Source organism: Poecilia latipinna, unplaced genomic scaffold, assembly GCF_001443285.1.
Source record: "Poecilia latipinna isolate Pla-1442-1.1 unplaced genomic scaffold, P_latipinna-1.0 Scaffold680, whole genome shotgun sequence".
NCBI classification, from domain to species: domain Eukaryota; kingdom Metazoa; phylum Chordata; class Actinopteri; order Cyprinodontiformes; family Poeciliidae; genus Poecilia; species Poecilia latipinna.
The window spans coordinates 462,519-481,594 of NW_015113296.1; the positions used below are offsets into that span (position 1 = coordinate 462,519).

At 39.2% G+C, this 19,076-nt stretch overlaps 2 protein-coding genes across 2 annotated transcripts in view; both read left to right on the forward strand.

Annotated features, from left to right (window-relative positions):
* Positions 1–227: 227 nt before the first annotated feature.
* Positions 228–9,047, forward strand: LOC106954778 (glycylpeptide N-tetradecanoyltransferase 1-like). Its single transcript, XM_015044526.1, has 12 exons — positions 228–356; positions 441–549; positions 771–915; positions 3,970–4,088; positions 4,631–4,722; positions 5,148–5,264; positions 5,386–5,556; positions 6,387–6,495; positions 6,628–6,798; positions 6,920–7,087; positions 7,188–7,325; positions 8,653–9,047. Exons 1-12 carry the CDS (start codon positions 337–339, stop codon positions 8,674–8,676), a joined length of 1,383 nt encoding a protein of 460 aa, XP_014900012.1. The 5' UTR covers positions 228–336; the 3' UTR covers positions 8,677–9,047.
* Positions 9,048–10,156: 1,109 nt separating this feature from the next.
* The window catches only part of LOC106954779 (supervillin-like), a 49,100-nt gene continuing 40,180 nt past the window's right edge, over positions 10,157–19,076 (forward strand). The window contains exon 1 of the mRNA XM_015044527.1: positions 10,157–10,259. The gene's annotated coding sequence lies outside the window, so the exon portion shown is untranslated. The remainder of the gene's footprint in view (positions 10,260–19,076) is intronic.

Below are 19,076 nucleotides of genomic sequence, written 5' to 3' on the forward strand. Positions count from 1 at the left end.
AATTGAATTTTGGATCGAACACTTATTCCTAATTTGTGGAAAATGTTTGATAAACATTAGACATTTTAAGAACCTTTGCGCTGCTGTGCTGTTTTGATAATCTGATGCCAAACTGTCAGTGTAACAGGACATAAAACACATTAAAAATGTTGCATTTATTGGTTAGTACTCCTCTGTTATCAGTCAGCAGGGTGTGAGATGGGTTGGGTTGTTGAACCAACAAATCTCCTCCCTCACTGCTTCTATAGATAACAGCCAAACAACTGCAAATACTTAAAAAAAAAAAAAAAACAGCACCAGTTTGTCCACAGCTTCAAGGAGACACTTTCGAACACGATGACTGACGCAGAATCTTTGTAAGTACAAAAATACTCTTGGTGTGTACTTCATTTAACTTCACTGGATGGGAGGAATATAGGGGAGTTTCGAATGTGTTTCAGGGATAAGCCGCCGACAGATGGTGAGAGTGGTGGTCTTAAAAAGAGCAAAAAGAAGCAAAAGAGAGAAAATGCTTGGAGACCAGAGGGACCCAGAGACCCATTTGCTATGGTTAGTGTCTCCGCAGATAAAAGCAAATATTGTTACACTCACTTCAACTGTAAAGAAATAACTTTGGTGTGCCTTTTTTTTTTTTTTTAAGTCGAGTTTTTAGGGTTAAATGACGATGCTTCTGTTCTCATGCTGACATGTTTTGCAGCTGGTCAGTCGAGCTCAGGGTTTTTGTGCTAAATTACAGTAAAGTGTCCTTCCTCTTTTGTGCTCTTGGCCAGCTGGATTCTCTGCCAGAGAAGGAACAGCAGGAGATACAGAAAGCCCTTCATCTCTTCTCTCTGGGCACCAGCTTGCCTAAGACCCTGCAACAGGCCAAAAACCACACCTACCGCTTCTGGGACACGCAGCCCGTCACCAAACTGGGTAAGCAGAAAGTCATCCTGTCATGATGGTTATGTAGATCAGAAGTTTAAATAAGAGGATTCACTGTAAGGTTTCTGTTAACTCAGGAAAAAGTGTAAATTACATTCATATTACTGATCAGAGCAGATGAATAAGCTAATTTTTCTTACTTTAGAGAGAGACAGCTTTCCTTATTTTGGGTTTTATGTTAATACGTTGTGAGATAAATTGTCACTTGGATGTAGGGCAGTTTTAACTTTGAAGGTCTTTAAATCTTAGAAAGTGAAAATGTAAAGTGTTTCTATCAACATCAACCTCCTCAAATCTGCATGTATGAAATCTGCACATTCTTTAAAAAAAAAAAAAATCTTCATCTTATTATGATTTTATGACTCTGTAAAATACATTATTATGTAATTAGGCAAATGTGTTGGATTACATTAAGCAGTACGTTTTTAATAGATCTTTAATATTTATAAGAATCTCCAAAATCTACATAATAAAATCTAAACTTCAGTGTGATGTGTGCAAAATTTTACCATTTTGGACTAGCTTGCAAAAGTTAGTCAGAGCAAATGAATAGGCTAATTTTTAGTGTATTTTGTCTCAAATTAAGCAGTTTTCTGATGAGATTTATCAGTATCAAGGAGGTCCAGTTGTCCTTTCCAGTACCGCCGTCAGTCATTAAGCCCTGATGTCTCTGTGGATGAGCCTGTGGATGTGCTGCTGCTAGCATCAACAACACATGGTGCACACTATGTCCCTCTTAAAACTTGAAGTAGATCACCTGAATTTTATTTAGATTTCATTATGGTGACAATGTGAAGAAAGTGGGTGAATTTTTATGGCCCTCTTTTTTTAAAGACAGTTTCAACTTTCAATAGCTAGTAGCTATTCAGGAACACTGTGTGCTTCTGTGTTATAACAAAGCAAAAATTGCATGAAAAATCTCAGGAGTTAAACAATCAGCAGCCAAACTTAGAAGTTGGCAATCATATTTCTCTGGTGACTTCTGTGACCTGCTGCAGAGACAGTAGAGTAGGATATAGGTGCTGTATGTTTTTGCTTTGTGTTGCTTGTGTCTCCATGAGCAAAATGTATTTACATCTGCAAAAGTAGTGTAGTTGAGACAAAACAGATGCAATTTAGAAGACAGCTACCCTACTGCGGATATTATTTTCTATGCACTACGGCCTATCGAAAAGGTTGTAGCTCGAGACATTGTGGATATTAAATATATCAAAATTTGCCTGAAAGTGAACGAAAGCATGGCTAAAGCAGTTCTAGGCTAAACAATCTGCCAAAAGGTTTGCAGCTTATGTTTTCTTAGTGGAAACAGAGTCAGAAGAGAGAGAAGCAGCTTTTTAAACTCCACATGCACCTCATGGTCTTATATTCTAATCATGTGGATTCTGACATTCTGACAGAAATTGTCTTGCTCCTGGTTCACCATTTAACTCTTGGCTAAACAGCAGAAACATGTCCTGTCATGTTTTAGGGTTTTATTAGGGGCCCATTGAAAGACCCATTGAAAGACAGCCACTGGTAGTGAGTTGAGAAGTTTAATAGAAAATGATAGGAAGACTAACAAAACTTTGGAGGAAAACAAGACATGAGCAGAGTCAGAAGAAAACATAGGGTAGAGAAAGACATAGGCAGACGGAGAGAATGCTAATAAAAAAGAGAAGCTGAGGAGGAAAAACAACATCCAGAGGGATGAAAGATTAACGCTAACTTGAGAAAATTCACAAATAAAATGCAAGAAAAAACTAAGAACTGAGTACAAGAGAATGAACTGAAACAGCAAGACCAAAGCCGAACACGGATAAACAATAAAATAATCAAAATGCAAATGCAGATGAAAACCAAAACACCTCCAGAACCTTGGAATGTCATGAACTGAATGACTCATCTTGTAATGAATCATTATAGCCTTGATATAGGTATTTATGCATGTTTACTTTAAAATCATCAGAGCATTGATATGAATTTTTGACCTGCACAGCGGAGCAGCTGCTGGCTCTGTTAACCATTAGAAAAGGTCCTGGGGTCGAATCCCACCCTGGGGTATTTCTGCATGAAGCAAACAGGTTCTCCTCTTCTACTGTGCTTCTGGCTTCATTGCACAATCAAAAAATATGACTGTTAGGTGAATTAGTCTGTGAATTATCCTTGAGTGTGTGTGTGTGTGTGTGTGTGTGTGTGTGTGTGTGTGGGTGTGTGTGTGTGTGTGTGTGTGTGTGTGTGTGTCTTTGTCCTGTGTGTCTTTGTGTTGCTCTGTGTTGGACTGGTGACCTGGTCAGGGTTTACCCCACCTCTCATCCAGTGACCTTTAGAGACCCCATCAAGGATACATGGAAATCGATAATAGATGGATGGATATAAATTCAATTTATTAACATGATTTCATTCCTTAAAAAAAAAAAAAAAAAAAAATTTTAATAAAAAGGAACTGTGAAGATTTTTTTTATGTCCTTTTTGTAAAATCCAAAAAAATGGATACGGCTTCACCTTGAACCTGGAGAAGTGGAACGCTTTAGAGCTACAAAAATGAAAATAAAAAACTGACTGAAGTGGTGTTGTGACTCATGAAGCATGTCACTACTATGTTCACCTTAGAGAGGTGGCTTTGCAAGTCACAATTCTTCTCAAATCTCACGCTGTCAAAGAAATTATCAGAACTACGCGGCAACCAAGGCCATATCACTCATTACCCAACAAAAGGTTTCACATTCTTGAAATCAGACATGAAAACTGGGAGGATTGCTGTGATAGAGTCATTAGCAGAAGCAGACGGCAGACTCAGGCAGCGAGTCGCCTTTGGGCTCTGTAAGCCACAGCCGACGGGGCCTGGGGAACCACAACAACCAGCGTGGACAGAGTCCAGAACAGCTGAGACGGGAACGCTCCCAAACAGAGCCAGATTGAGTCGCTTCAGGGCTGTGTTGTCTTTTCTCCTCCGTTCCCTGGAATTGTTTCTTCTTTTTTTTGGCACTATTTTGTTGTCATTCTCCGTACACATGGCTAAGGATGATGGTAGGCGAACTTCATTTGGTTTGTTTCGGTTTCGCTCAGGTGACCACGTTACGACTCATGGCCCAGTCGAGGAGGCGGACGCCAGCGTCCGGAGCGAGCCATGCTTACTTCCTCAGGGATTCTCCTGGGATACTCTGGACTTAAGCAGCCCTTTTGTGGTAAATCACCCACCATAAGCACTGGATCACATCAAGAACTCCAAACCTGTCTGAAACTCATCAAAAAGGAAAGCCAAACAAAAGCTGCCACCTTACATATTGCTATGGCATAAATTATCCAAAAATAGCAAATGTATTCAAACAGTGAACTTTTTCACTTTGTCACATTTCAACACAAACGTTCATGCATTTGGTTGTAATTTGATTTCTGTTGATCTCTACAGCCTCTTGACTACATGTGTATTTATTGCTCTACAGATTTTCTCAGTTTAGACGGATGTAAGCTAAACAGAGCAGCTGGAAAAGCTGGTTGTAATGTGACAAAATGTGAAAACGTTAAAAAGGCATGACTCCATTTTTGAGGCACTGTAGTTCTGTTGTTTCCTTGACAACCTGTGTTTTAGATAGACTTGTTTACCAGAAATGGTGCTGCTCACTCTGGTGGACAGTTTTTAAAATCATGACCCAGCCAAATAAAGTAAAAAAATAAATAAAGAAATAAAGAAAGAAAAAAAAGTTTTATTGTCCGGTTTTCTTCACAGTTGGGAGAGCTGCGCCATTTGCTAAATGAGAATTACATGGAAGAAGACGACAACACAATCAGATTTAACTTTTCTCCTGAGTATCTACTGTGGTAAGCTGCTGTGTTTAATAGCACTTCATCAATCAATTTTTAAATATTTATGGAGTCCATTTAATAATCCAGTGGGCATTTTTGTTTCAATCTACCCCCAATTAATGTTCAGTTGAGATCATTCGACAGATCCTAGTCAGTCTGTCACAGCCCAATAAATTCAGCTTGTGTGTTTTAAAGTAGCAAACTGCCTGTTCTACTCTCCTTCTTTTTAGAGCTCTGCATTGATTGCTTTCCAACCCTGTGGGCCACTAGCAGCAAACCATTTAACACTTACTTTGAATTTAATATTTGTCATTAGTTTTAGAAGAGCTAGAGCTGACCGTTGGTCCCTGAAGATAGAAAAAAAAAAATCATGTAGAAATACAGCGAAAGAGAACATGTTTTTCAGAGACATACTTAAGTGTCACTGATCTCCTCCTAAGGGCTTTACAGCCTCCAAACTGGCTGCTCCAGTGGAACCTGGGCGTGAGAGTAGACGCAAACAAGAAGTTAGTCGGTTTCATTGCTGCTGTACCTGCTGATGTTTGCATTTACGAGACGTGAGTAGCTCGTAAATTCATGAAAAGATATGTGTGTGTGTGTGTGTGTGTGTGTGTGCGTGGGTGCGTGTGTGTGTGTGTGTGTAAAACCAAAGTCAAGAGACTGAAATCTGTCTTGCAGGAAGAAGCGGTTGGTGCAGGTCAGATTCCTGTGTGTTCATAAGAAACTGCGCCTCAAGCGGATGACACCGGTTCTGATTCGGGAACTTACCAGCAGGGTCAACCAGCAGGGGATCTACCAGGCTGTCTATGCAGCTGGCACAGTGTTGCCAACACCAATAAGCTCCTGCAGGTAGCTACTGCACAAGACTGAGTCACATTAAAGTAAATTCAAAGCAGAAACGTAGCCATCAGTTATTTAAAATTGCATTTCTCTTATGTATACATGCAGGACTTTGCCTACATTTTTACCACCTTTGACATTTTCAACGTGACTTATACAAATTCAATGTGTTTCATTAAGATTTGGTGTAATACAACACAGACTAGTGGATAATACTAAAGGAGAGGGAAGATCAAACTTTTTTTTTCCAAACGAAATCTGAAAAGTGTGGGACACATTTGAAATTTGTAGCATGCCACAAGCTTTGCAGGAGACAGAGGAGAAGGAGGTGCTTCCTTCAACTTCTAGCACAACAAAGCTACATGTTCAACAAAATCTACTATAATTTTGTTTTTTGTCTTTTTTTATCAAAGCACCTTTTACATGTCAAAATACCAAGTTAAAGATCAGACCAAATCAAATTGCAACTAAGTGGAGAGATTAGATTTTTATTTTCACTGGTTGTCATCCAGTCTGATTGATCCTGCATCATTTTATAAGAAAAACTGGCAAACATCCAGTTTGTGCAAAGCCAAAAGAGTTGCAGCTCAGATAGTTGAAAAATCCATTCTATAAAGTACTAGTACATACAAAGTATATACATTCTGACAATCATGTGATGTTTTACTTTCACTCGAAGTTTATGCAGGATAATTCAAGGTGGCAGAAACTTATTCAAGGCCGTACATGTCATTTGTGATAGCTTTACTGTTCGGTGATCTCACTGTATGTACGGTATTTTTAATCTAAAGCAACATCTGCCTTTGTCATCCCTGATATAAACTAATGAATCCTCTCAGCCAGTGGCATCGCCCTTTGAATCCCCGTAAGCTAATGGAGGTCAACTACCCCGGTCTAAAGCAGAACATGAATCTGCAGCGAGCCTTGAAGTTTAACCGCTTACCTGAGGTTAGTGTGTGCTGCCATCTAGAGACAAACATTTGTTACTGCTACTGAAGGGACAGAGGTGTTAGACTGTAAAAAATATCCTAAGAGCACTGATTTAAGCAGTAAAGTTTTCTTAAAAAAAATTTTTCCAAGGTGACAAAGATAAAGGGCCTGCGTCCTATGACAGAAGCAGATGCTCCAAGGATCCTCTCATTACTCGAGAAAAACCTCTCCAACTTCCACCTCAGCCCCCTCTTATCACTGCAAGAAGTAGAGCACTGGTTCTTACCGAAGGAGAATGTGAATGACACCTATGTGGTGGAGGTCTGACCTTCTTCTATCTGTACTTTAAATTCCTTTGAACAGAGAAAAACTTTTTTGTTAAGAATTTAAGCTGCGGTGCGGTGGTAGAAAAATTGATTGACCTTCCGTTCCTTGCACACAGGCGGACAATGGTGCTCTGACTGACATGGTGAGTTTCTATACCGTCTCCTCCAGGGTGTTAAACCATCCAGTTCACACCGATCTGAGAGCTGCTTGTCTTCTGTACGCCGTCTGTAATGCCACTGGGGTGGCTGACCTCATGCAGGACACACTGGTTCTGGCTAAAGCTGTGAGTTTATCTGAATATAAGCATCTCTGATTTAACAAGCAGTGCTGTAAAAAATGCCCACTCTTTTCTTTTCTTGTTTTTTTTTTCCTTTCACAAACAGAAAGGCTTTGATGTCTTCTGTGCTCTCGATGTGATGGACAACATGAGTTTCTTGGAAAAGCTCAAGTTCACCATCAGCGATAAGAGTGTCCATTACTACCTGTACAACTGGAAGTGTCCTCTCATGAGCCCGGACAAGGTACTGACCACTGTAGTGTCTCCACTTGCCAAGAGACACTTCTGTCTGTCAGGTCCTGTAATGATCTTTCACCCCTTTCGAATTATCAAATTATCTTGGAACTACAATTTTTTTAGGCTTGAGATTATTTATTACAAACCAAATTGAAAAGGAAGATACATTGGGTAAAACTGATAAGAAATAAAAATAAAAATAAAAACTGTGTGAAAGTGGTAAGAAAGCTTGGATGTTTTTTTTTGTTGTTGTTTTTTTTATTACACATAAAAATTAAAAAAGCACAGCAGCTTGGACATTAGTATGCATAGCTTTTGTAATTTGCTTGCACCAGAGAATCTGATTCCTTTCTTGTTTAGCCATTTTATGCAGATTCTAGTTGCTCAGTCTCAGGCCATAATCCTTTTGACAGACCAGGTTGAGCCAAACTTCAACCTTTGGACAAAGCTTGACATTTGACTCTAGTTATTTAGTGTACAGACAGTGGTACACAGGGAAGATGGGCCCGAATCTTCACACCTTTGCCATCATGCTGGACAGCTGGCATGAGGTGTTTGTTGATATTTTCTCCAGACATGGTGCTGTGTAACGTGGGAAGACTTCTCTACTTTAGTATCATCTTTCGATAGATGTTTGCCTAGTCATCTTGCGACTGATTCAAATTTGTTTTACATATCTACATTCAATAAGCTAAACTTCTTTAGGGACAAGCTCTGATAACAATCATCCCAAGGAAGCAACATTCTCCTGTTCCTTCCTGTGGATAATCAGTGGGGTTGCGTCAGAAGTGACATCTAGCTAAAACGTCTGCCAAGTCTGTGTGTACGCAGCTGGGGAGGCGAAGACTGCTGTGCTGTAGGAACTCTGTGGAGGGAGGTGCTGCACAGACAACAACTGCTGTAAACATTGACATACTCTGTGAGAATTCTAAAATTCAGACTTCTTGGGTTTTGCAGTTTCTCTGAGTATTCCATAGTATGAATTGGGGTGAATTTGCTGAAAAGCCAACCTGCAGATAGAAAAGCACCTACATTGAATGTTTTTCTGAAAATGATAGAATTTGCACATTTTAGAAATGGTCTTATGATCTTCCCCAGGCTAATAGCAATAACTGCTTCACTAAGGTCATTGATACTTATATTGAAGTCTCTCCTCCTTATGGAGGAGAGACTTGTGTCTTACTCCAGACCCTTTACTGGAGTAAAATCAACTGGTGCAGTTAAAGTAATGTGTATTCTTTTTTATTAGTCTTACTATGCCAGCCTTTAATGATTCTGTGGCTGCAGCAGAGATAGTTTGCAACCATCCACACTAACAGATGTTTATTTTACAGGTCAGTCTGGTGTTACCCAACTAATCTGACGCATTGAAGACAAAATGATCTACATCACTACCTGTGCTTTCATCATTCACTATGATGTACAAAATTAGAAAAAAAGAAAAGTAACTGAAGGAGCTGTTACAGTCAGATGGATTCATCTATTACATTGTAATGTCTGTGTTTACATGTGAATGCACGTGTGTGAGACTGTGCGTGGGTATAATGATCAACATCAAAAGCCCCGTGGTTGTATTGTTACCGTGTTCAGTCCTAAAACTGCATTCATAACTGTCTAAAGCCCCAGCTTTAGAATGTCAAGAATAAACAACCATGTAAAATTCATCGTTTAATTCAGAAGACATGTTAGACCAAAGGAAAACATAATAAAATCCTTAATATCCTGAAAACCTGAACGTCTAATGCATATCATTTTGTTATTTTATTTCTGCAAAAGAGGCAAACAATCCTGGTTAGAGCTTTCAGCAGTTAATAATTACATAAAACAGTAAAGCTAATCGCTGTGTAATTGTTAGACTGCGTGAACCAACCACAAACCAAATACCACATGTTGCATATTGCTTTAGTTTGAGCAGTAGGGTGCGCTACAGTATAATATCATAGGCAGGTTTTGCATCTGAATGTACTAGAAACCAAAATAAAGTTTGGATTTGGATCGTGACACACAATGAAGTGAGAGAAAAGGGCATATAAGTTAAACGATATACAATAAGCAAATGTCAGCAATAGAAAGTACATTTCAACTTGTGCAACTACAGAGATTTATCATTTCAGAAACAGCTCAAAGACATACAGTATATGTTTTGTTTTACTTGTTTCAAGCAGTATTAAATGTAATTCTAGATATTGTTATTGTTCTAGATATTATCTTTCCAAAATCTTTAAGGATTGAGCAATAACATACATCAGGATAAATAATTATGTAATTCTTATGTTAAAATTTTCTTTTCTTAGCTTGCATAGATGATAATTTTCAAAGAACCAATTATTTACACAGTAAATATAGGTAAGAGGAAGTGCACTAATTATCTTGAAATAATGTGACAGTATTATAGATGAGCTTAAGTATGAATTAAAAGCATAGAGGTAAAAACGTTAAAGTGAATTCGATTTTTACACTGTCTTACCTATGAATTACGTATTGATTGGAAAAAGCATTATTTGCTCTGTTCTTAGTACTATATTCACACAGGAAGATACTTGATTGTGCACATCCTATGTGCACTCGAAGTTGCTAGTGTTTTCAGTACAAAGAAAACACACCATTAAATCATCTTTGATCAATTTGTTTTGCAAACAAAACTCAGATTAAGCAGGTTCAGTTTATTAATATGTGTTCAAAAGATTAGCATTTTTTTTAAATTAAATGAATCATACAATAAGGTCCCAACAAGACAAAACTCGAAGAGATAACAGAGAATGGGGCGTTTACCAACACCACGTGAACGCAACGCTGTGGTGAGATCTGACCAATCAGAAGCCAGAAGGCATTTTAAGTTTGAACACCGGACTTCGCCGGAGCACTCGCTGCAAGCTTTGCTAAGGAGCGTGGAGCTGCGAGGAATGTGCATTTAAAACCGAACTGCATTCTGAAGAAGAAAGTAAGTGTTGATTTTATTTATTTTTTCTCTCATTGCTCTGGTTAACGGTCGCTCTCTCTAGCGGAACGTCAACCACCGCCTCGAGCGACGTGCTCAGGTTAACGTTAGCAGGAACTTTTCAAAAAACAGCTGATGCGCGTTTACACTCTGTGGTTTCCTCACACTTTGTACAACCGACTTTCTCACAGACGTTTCATTTGCGCACTAGTTGTGTTTTCTGGCTTCTGAAGAGACCTCAGATAGGAAAAAAGCCCAGATATGTTGTGCCGGGGTGTAAAATTGGGAGGTTACTTCCACGTTTTCGTAATAAATGAGTCGTTGCAGCGCAACTTCTTTGTTGTTGCTGACGGAGGTTAGCAAAAAAACTGCGCTTCCTGTGAAGATATTGAGTCATTTCGGTGTTTTTTGAAAGGAAATATTAATTACTCGTTGTTCACTTTATAGTAGGGTAAAGTTACCCTGTCATTCATAAACTCATGGTCTGTCAACTGCATTAGTCAAGGCTCCGTTCACAACACTTTGACCCCTTCAAGCTAATTTTTGTCTTTAACGCTCACTTGTTAGGTTTACTGAGTTGCTCATATTGTTACAGTTTAATAGGGGTTTTCTGTTAGATTTGTCCTGCCCTCCTTTCATCAGCCACCCTCATTCTGCAAACAGTCACAGCAAGAGGTCAGTGCTGTGCAAACCCAGCTGTAAAAACAAAGTGAGTTTTAAAAAAGTGTTAGGAAAGTTGAAATACCCACAGTCAGTAAAACCTTTTCCTTCAGTTCTGTGGTGAGAACTATTCTTGTAGTTCACCACAGTTAACATTATTATAGTTTTGAGACAGATGTATTCGTCTGTGTCGTTCTGCCCAGGCAACGCAAATAGTGTCAGACATATTGAGCAATTTGTAGCTCCAGGCAATGCAGTGATGATCGTTTCAACATTGTAGTAACTGTGAATAAAAATACAACAGCTTCAGTGTATCACAGCAATTACAGAAAGATTGGAAAGAAATATGCAGCACTGCATTTCCTTTTCAACAACTGTAAATCTATGGTATTTATGTCATGTTCTCACATTCTGCTCAAGGGTTTTCCTGCAGTCAGATTGAATACTAGTAAAACTCTCCAGACAGGAAATGTGAATAAAAACAGAGAAATCGCAAATACCTGTACCTTGAGTGAATTGGGTCTATTTACCAACTTTCTGTTCTGCAAAGAAATGCCTTCTATGACTAATTTCATGGCTGTAGACATATTGTGAATGATGGTTTATTGTAAGGGTATGCTTTATCAGTCTTAATGATGATTAAAATAGCAAAGAAATTGAAAAAAAAAAATGCTTTATTGAGGGCATACTGTATGTCACATGAGTTTAACACAACAATTTGTTAATGTGTTAAACTCTCAAATCTATTTATGTTAACATTTATTTTAAGTTTCCTCTGTGCTCCAGTTTTGAGAAATCTCTAGTCACTCTGACACTTTCTGTTGAATCTTAATAAAATAACTTCAAACTGGAGGAAAGGAATGATGAGAACCCTTTGGTAGTTTTGAAATTCTTAGGATCTTTTCACACCTGATAGTCCAGCAGACTTGGTTTGATTAGGGACCAAAATTGCAGCATTTGTTACATTTTCTGCTGGTCCAATTTGCTTCCACACTGCACTGTTAAATGAACTAAACCCTTCCAAACGCCTGTTCGCCCGTGGTGGCGCTGCACCAAGAACCACTCAAGAAAACAACACCTAAAAGAATGCAACTTTCTATTTCCTCAAATGTAAGCAACAAATGGAGTGCTGTGAAATTTTAGTGGTTGTAGAGTTTGTCTTTTTTTAAAACCCTACAAGCCATTTTTCTTCTGCTAGAGCTAGATAACAAGCGTTTATTTTGGTTCCATTTACCCAGAATGCTCTGCGCTATTGTCTGCTTCTTGCTTTTGAAGCGTTTGCATTCAGACTGCACCAGAGTTTGCTTCAACTGAACTGAGACCTCGGTTTTTAGGTGGACCAGAGTTCGGTGTTTTGGTCCACATCAGAGTTTGACAGTGCATTCATACCTCCCCAAGCGAACCGGACTTTCGAGTCAAACATACCAGAGTTCCATTAAACAGACTAAATGCAGCCTTACTGTCGACTTTGGATTATATTGTACAGCTGTTGATAGTCCTGCGTCCATTTAATTCATTTTGCCAGACATTTAATAGTTTCCCTTGAGACTAAACTAATCTTGAAGTATGTATGATCTGTTTTTCGCAGTTGCAGAGAGAAAGTTCAGTTATTTTTAGGTGTGGTAGCTATCGTTTTAGAAGCAACTCTTGCTTTTTCCACATAATGAAGTGAATGAACCACACTGAGCCCTCGTACCTAAAGGTTATGGAATTTAAGGCACACCAACCTGTCATTTTCCTGCTCCAAGGCATCCCAGCTGCTTGTGTCACAACAGGCCTCCCCAAACCTCCCCGATTCACACAGAGTTGTGCAATATGGCAAGAAGATTATACATCTGAATTGAGCTACATGTCTCATGTTAAAATCTCACTTTATGTTGTTGCTATTGTTGCTGTGATGGTGTTGAGAATTAGAAGTTTGGTAATGATCTGCGCATTAGAACAGCTGGAGCAAAAGGTGTTCATGCAGATTCCAGTGGCTCTTTTTTTCTTTTCTTTTTTTCTTAAACAATGAGGTTGTTGTCGTTGATAAGCAAAGGTGAAGGTTATCTGGTTTTAATCTCCTGCATAACTTTTTTCAGTCAGGAGGGGCTGGTGTTTCATTGGCCTTGCAAGAATCTTGTTTTTTTTTTTTTTTAAACTTAGGCAAGAGTTCCTCTGACCGTGTCCCAGATGAGGGCCTCTGCTGCAGAGACATGTTTTGTTCTGTACTGGAATTTTTTCCCTTTAGTTCAACTGAACATAACCAGGAAATAATCAGTTTTCAATTCCTGGACCAGTGAAATTATTCAAATGAAAAATTACAATGTGTTTTCGGCTTCGTATTACAGTACTGTGCACTACTTGGCTGTTGTGCAAAGTCATCCTTCCCAGAACTTTTTCAAAGTTAACTCTGATCAAATATTCTCCCTCTCTGTCAAATCACTGTGCAGTCTATTAATATACACTTTCCACTCTAAAGTAGTCCATACAATTTTTATTCTCACGGCTCCAGTCTAACTTGGGATGCCCACATCAAATCTCAAATATCAGATCAGAGTCTTGATGAAAGCATTTCCATCAATCACCTCCTGACACATGCCTTTCCCATTAAGTGGGGACACTTAATGGGATTTTTGTTGGGTTTATCTCAGTTGGCTGTGCGGGCGTGTTTTGCACAGCTAATTTTTTAACAATCACAGTGTGTGTCCATGGCTAACAGAACTATGACTGGTTGTGGAGATAACATTTTTGTGTTTTAACAAATCTCTGTTTTCTCACCCCTTGCAATGTCATTCACAGGGACTGTATGGGCTACTGCAGCTTTCTGTTGGTCTGTCATCTGACTTCATTTTATACATCTTTGGACACTATATACTCAGATGCACTTTCTACGTGACACAAAATTGACTGGTGTTTGTGAAGCAGCTGATTCAGAAGCGTGATTTATTTTCCTCGCTGCTGATTGGAGCCCAAGAGTTGAGATAAGGAAGACTGTAGATGTTATCATATGCGTTAGCGCCAATACGGTTTCCACTGTGTGTATCAATGCATAACAAAGTGTATTTACTGTTTGAACTATTAAAATGGGGAGGTATTAAGCATTTTTAGTGGGGGGTCTCAAGTATTCATGGATTTTAGCTTTAGCACAGCTCCTCTGGTCTGTGAGTACTGGGGGTCTGCTGTACTGATGAAAAGTAGGGGTTTATTTTGCTGTACTGTACAGGTATGTTCAGTAAATGGCATTGATTATTTTTTTTCTTCTAGTATCTGGTCTTGAATGACTCTTACCTTTTTAAAGTGACGTTGCATCTCAGCTACATTTTAGTTGCTGCTGTAAAGGTTCCAAGTTTCTGAAGTCACTGTAGAGTCAGAAACTCGTCTTGCTGATGATCAAATAGTCAAATGTAACATCAAATGTATTCTTACTCCAGATACTCCTTCATCCTCTCTGGGAGTTCTCCCTGGCCTGACTTGTGCACTACTTAGCTGTGTTACTTAACGGTTAAATAAAATATGTCAACTGAACTGTAAAAGTAGGCAGCAGTAAATTAGACAGTAACCACCCACACATCCCCATCCCTCTCCTTTTTTTCTGGGTCCGTCTTTTTTCTCATTTACTTTCAGTTATAGTTGAACTGCTGGAAAGAGTCTTGCAGTACAAATATTTACATAATGCAGAAGGGAACTGATAGTGGGACACCAAGGATGTCCAGAGGGAAAAGTATGAGGGGTCACCCTCAAGCTAAGACATATTTATGAAGCCAGCTTACAGTCGTTGGACCCCTTCCAGGGTCTGAATCAAAATCCTAATCCCGTTTAGTTTTTCTTGCATGGGACCTTTGTTTTTTTTTAATACCAAGGATATTTTCTATTGCATATAAAACTATACCATGCTGTATTCACACCTTGTGTTACAGCAACATTTGAGTTAACGTCACCAATGAAAACAAAGCATGAGAATAACATGTGCACTCAAAACAAGTGCTATAATGACCAGCTCTTTCCATTCTTGTCTACCCGCTGGCCATTGCATTAATGCCCATATGAGTAACAGATGTTACCATTAAACATCAATTAATAATACATGGATGCTCTAATGTATAATCGGTAAACCATACCAGGCCATCAGGCTGCTCCAATACAGATCGGAAAAGGAATTAATATGCAATGTTGGCCAGCCTCACTGAAACAGGAATTTCTTCTTTATGCCTTATTTTTTCTTGCATTCGGGAACTTTTGCAGTTATATCTACACAAATTCAGTTTCTTCTTCAGAGTTGTGAAAGATAATGCAGATTATAGAAACAGAATTTTGCTGTAGACTTAAGGCGTGAATCTGTAGTAGATCCTCGTGTTTCCATGGTATTAGTGAAATTACACAAGGTGTTTTAAAACAAAAAGTAACATGAATAGATTGCTTTTACTTAAAATGTAAAAGCACTAGTTATTCTTACTACTGCTAAAATATAACATACTAATCATTAAAGCAAGAACATATAGACTGAATATGCAATACATTTTGCATTTGTTTTCAGGTAGATGTGTTTCTGGTGTAGGATATTATAGTCATCCTGATGTTTTTAAACATAATACTGGGAGTTTGACAAGCTTTTTTTTTTTTTTTTAGGCTAACCTGCATTCTGCTGCTTTACAAATAAGTTGTTTGCTTTTTTTCTTGCAAACTGTTGTTTTAAGGCAGTAGTATGATAAACATTTGTTTTTAAGTTTGGGGATGACTATTTGCCTTTGCTGACATGACATAAATGTCTCTATTGAGGGAAATTTATGTATTTAACATTTATACCAGCCGTAGCCATTCGGTTAAACTTGTTTTGTAGATGTGTGAGGTTTAAACCCAACTGTGTAGGCCTCAATTAGTTTAAAGTGTCTGTCATGAAATGGTTAATGCATCGACGGCTAATGCTCTATCTCTGTGCTACCTCCCTACACCCCCCTGTAAGACAGCAGATCCTTTAACTCTTCCAGCCCCCTCCTCAGTTACATTCCAGCTGGCCAGATGGTGTCTGCTCTGCACAGTGGACACCAGGGAGCCAGGAGGGAGAAACCCCACCAGCAGGATTCTCTGGACGACACATTCCACCCCAACGATTCTCACCCCTCCTCGTACCGCTTGCTTTTCTACATCCAGCTTTTCCCTTGCTCTTATTATGCAGACAGAATATTCTGGGAATAGAGTCCACATTGAAACGTTTTTTTGGGGTGAGGAAAAATCTCATTATGGTTTGTTTGGGATGACGGCTCTGTTGTTGCTCAGCAGTGAACGCTGCAAGCAGCCAGAAATATGGTTCATGTATACATATTCACCCAGAGTTATTGTCAGGAGTGTGGTAATGGTTGGCCACATTCACTTTAATTGGAAAATGGGTTGTTGTCATTCACTTTCGGGCCAATGAGAGTTTTTACTTCAGCTTGTCAAAATTCATTTGTCTGACTTTGAATCAAAGTCCTTGCACAGCAGCGTCAAACAAGCACAGAAAATGTCATTGGGGAAACTAGGAGGGAAACAGAAAATTTGCACGGAAATGAATAGATCAGATAAAAAAAGAACATGATTATTGCCTTGATAAAGTAACCTGTGAAAAGCCATTGTCCATTTGTGCTTTTTCTGTCAGGAGTAAGCAAAATAAATGCAAATGAAGTCTGAAGAAGTGGAGGTGCTTCTACACAAACATACAGAACTAAATAAGATGTAGGTCGAATGGTAAGAGCTCCAACTGTAGCTCTTCCACAACATACATCTTAAAAAAGAACTGTGGATGTTTCTTTCTGGCTTGCATGAAACATCTGAAAGGCTTCACTGTGTCTGTTGTACAAACATGTGTGTGTTTGTGTGCATGCATATGATCGCCTGGCTAGATACAGCACTATAAACCCCACCCTTCCTTCTCATCTCTCAGGCTTCCCTGATTGCAGTCTTGTTGTGTGTATGCCTAATGGTCTGTTTTCTGCGATGTTCTTGCTAGATGTCCGTCAGTTTGCATGGTATTGTGTATGCGTGTGCTTGCTTTCCTTTACGTCACATTTAATGGTTCCTGTGAAAGCAGCAAATGGAAAGCCGGAAGACTGGGACAAAGAGCCCAGCCTGTAAGTAGAGGGGGAAAACACACACATACACACACACACATGCTGTTCTGGTGTGTTTAATGCTGAACCATTACAGAAGGTTAGGCAGCGTTCTTTGTCTCTGTGGTGACAGGGACGGCTCAGACCTGACCAGGTCAGTAGGTCTTTACAGTGTCACTTACTAAGGCAAAGCTGAAAGGCATGAGTGCCTCCGGGGGGTTATTATGTCAACTGCCTTTCGGGTGACTGGATACAATCAGCAGGACTTCTGGTAAAAGGGATTTAGGGGAGTTTGTGTCTTCCTAAGGCAGGGAAGAGGGAAGGATTACTCTCAGGCCCTGTTTTTAACTCCATCCTTTGCCCCCCTGCTTCTCCTTAAAACTCGACTCGATGTCTTTGACTTTCTGGAAACATGCTCAACTAAAGCCTGTTCTGTTCTACATTTTTATCTCCTTCCCTCATTCTCACTTCTTTGACCTTTGCAGTTCTCTTCATCCTCCTGATGAACACGCTTTACAACTTCCAGTGTTTCCTCTTGTGTTTTCTGTATCCGCTTCTCCAGCGAGGCTTCTCTTCCTCCTTCTGCCGCTTTTCTTTCCTCTGCCACTTAATCCACGTCACTCCCTCTTTGCTCCTCGTCGTTACGGCTGAAAGGTCGAGTGGAGTCCAGTCTTATGGAAGAAAGGCTTGTGCTGTCGAAGACGAACACGCCCTTCTGTCAGGATCATCCTTCCAACCTTTCTATTAGTGGAAGACCTTTTCTTTCTAGTGTTGTAAGCCTTTGAAATTTCAATTAAAACTTTGTTCCTCCAGTTGTTGGAGGCAGTGTGCCTAAACCGCTTTTAGTGCATAAAGATTAGTTTTTAATGAGAAACATGTTGGCCACTCTGTATGTGGCTGATTGCTACATAAGGGTGGCTTAAAAGCTGATGACTTGTTCTCCCTCTCTCCCTTTCTTATGTCTTGTTTGTGTCATTTTAATTTATTGAAGCTAGAGCTTAATATGCGCTCATAAGGTTAGAGTTAATGGCGGAACATTCAATTCAAAAATACTTTATTAATCCCAAAAGGAAATTAAATGTTGTTGTAACTCATATTATCCAAGGTTCTTCATAGAGTTTTTATAGATGCTAATAGCTATGGATGCTGGCCTGTAGGCTGAACAGACCTGTAGAAAATATGCAGAATCTTTCTTCAAACACTGAAGGACCTAAAGTTCTCAACCACCTCCACTTTTTCTCCCAAGATGGAAATAGTGTTTGATCTAAGCCTGTTTCTCTTGAAATCAACAATCAATTTTTTTGTTTTGTTGACATTTAAGTGAAGGTGATTGTTTCCACACCAAATAGTCCACCGACGCTTCTCGTCCATCTCCGATTCACCCGACAAATGCTGAGTCAGTGGAATATTTTTGCAGATGACAGATTTTGCTTGTGCTGGAAGTTGGAGGTGTACACAATGAAAAGAAAAGGTGAGAGTAAAGTCCCCTGTGGTCCTGCTGACCGTTCAGTCTCTCAAACTGCTGTCTGTCAGGTAGTTATTGATCTTATGGTGTTTTCGATAAAACAAATCATGCTAAATTGTGTTACATACACTGCAGAAATCAAATAATATCAAAGATGTTTTTAATTTTTGAGGACATTCTCGAAAGTCAACCAGGTCTCCTTAATTCAACTCCTCAGTGTTTCTTTTTGAACTTTTCATATTTCCAGAAAATATGAATAGCTGAAAAGGTCTAAGACCTAAGTTAGGTGTGTGTATCTTCTTATTAAAGAGATACAAACACGTATATGTGTGTGTGTGTGTGTGTGTGTGTTTTATTGTGCTGTACAGAAACCTGGGTTTTCTCAGTGAAGCGAAGTTTCCACTTTCCACCTTCTTCCTTCTGGAGGAAAGTGGGTCAACTGCTGGCCTTCTTTTACACGGTTTCCTCTTGTTTTGTCCAGGGCTGCAGAGCAGTGTCTTAATAGGTCTCTGATGTCTGTGGTAACTTTAGGTGGATTCCTGAACGTTAACAGTGCCAGCATGTTGTAAACATACAGAGCAATAATAAACCTTCTCCAAAAACTATTTCAGGTGTTTGAGTATTATCCAA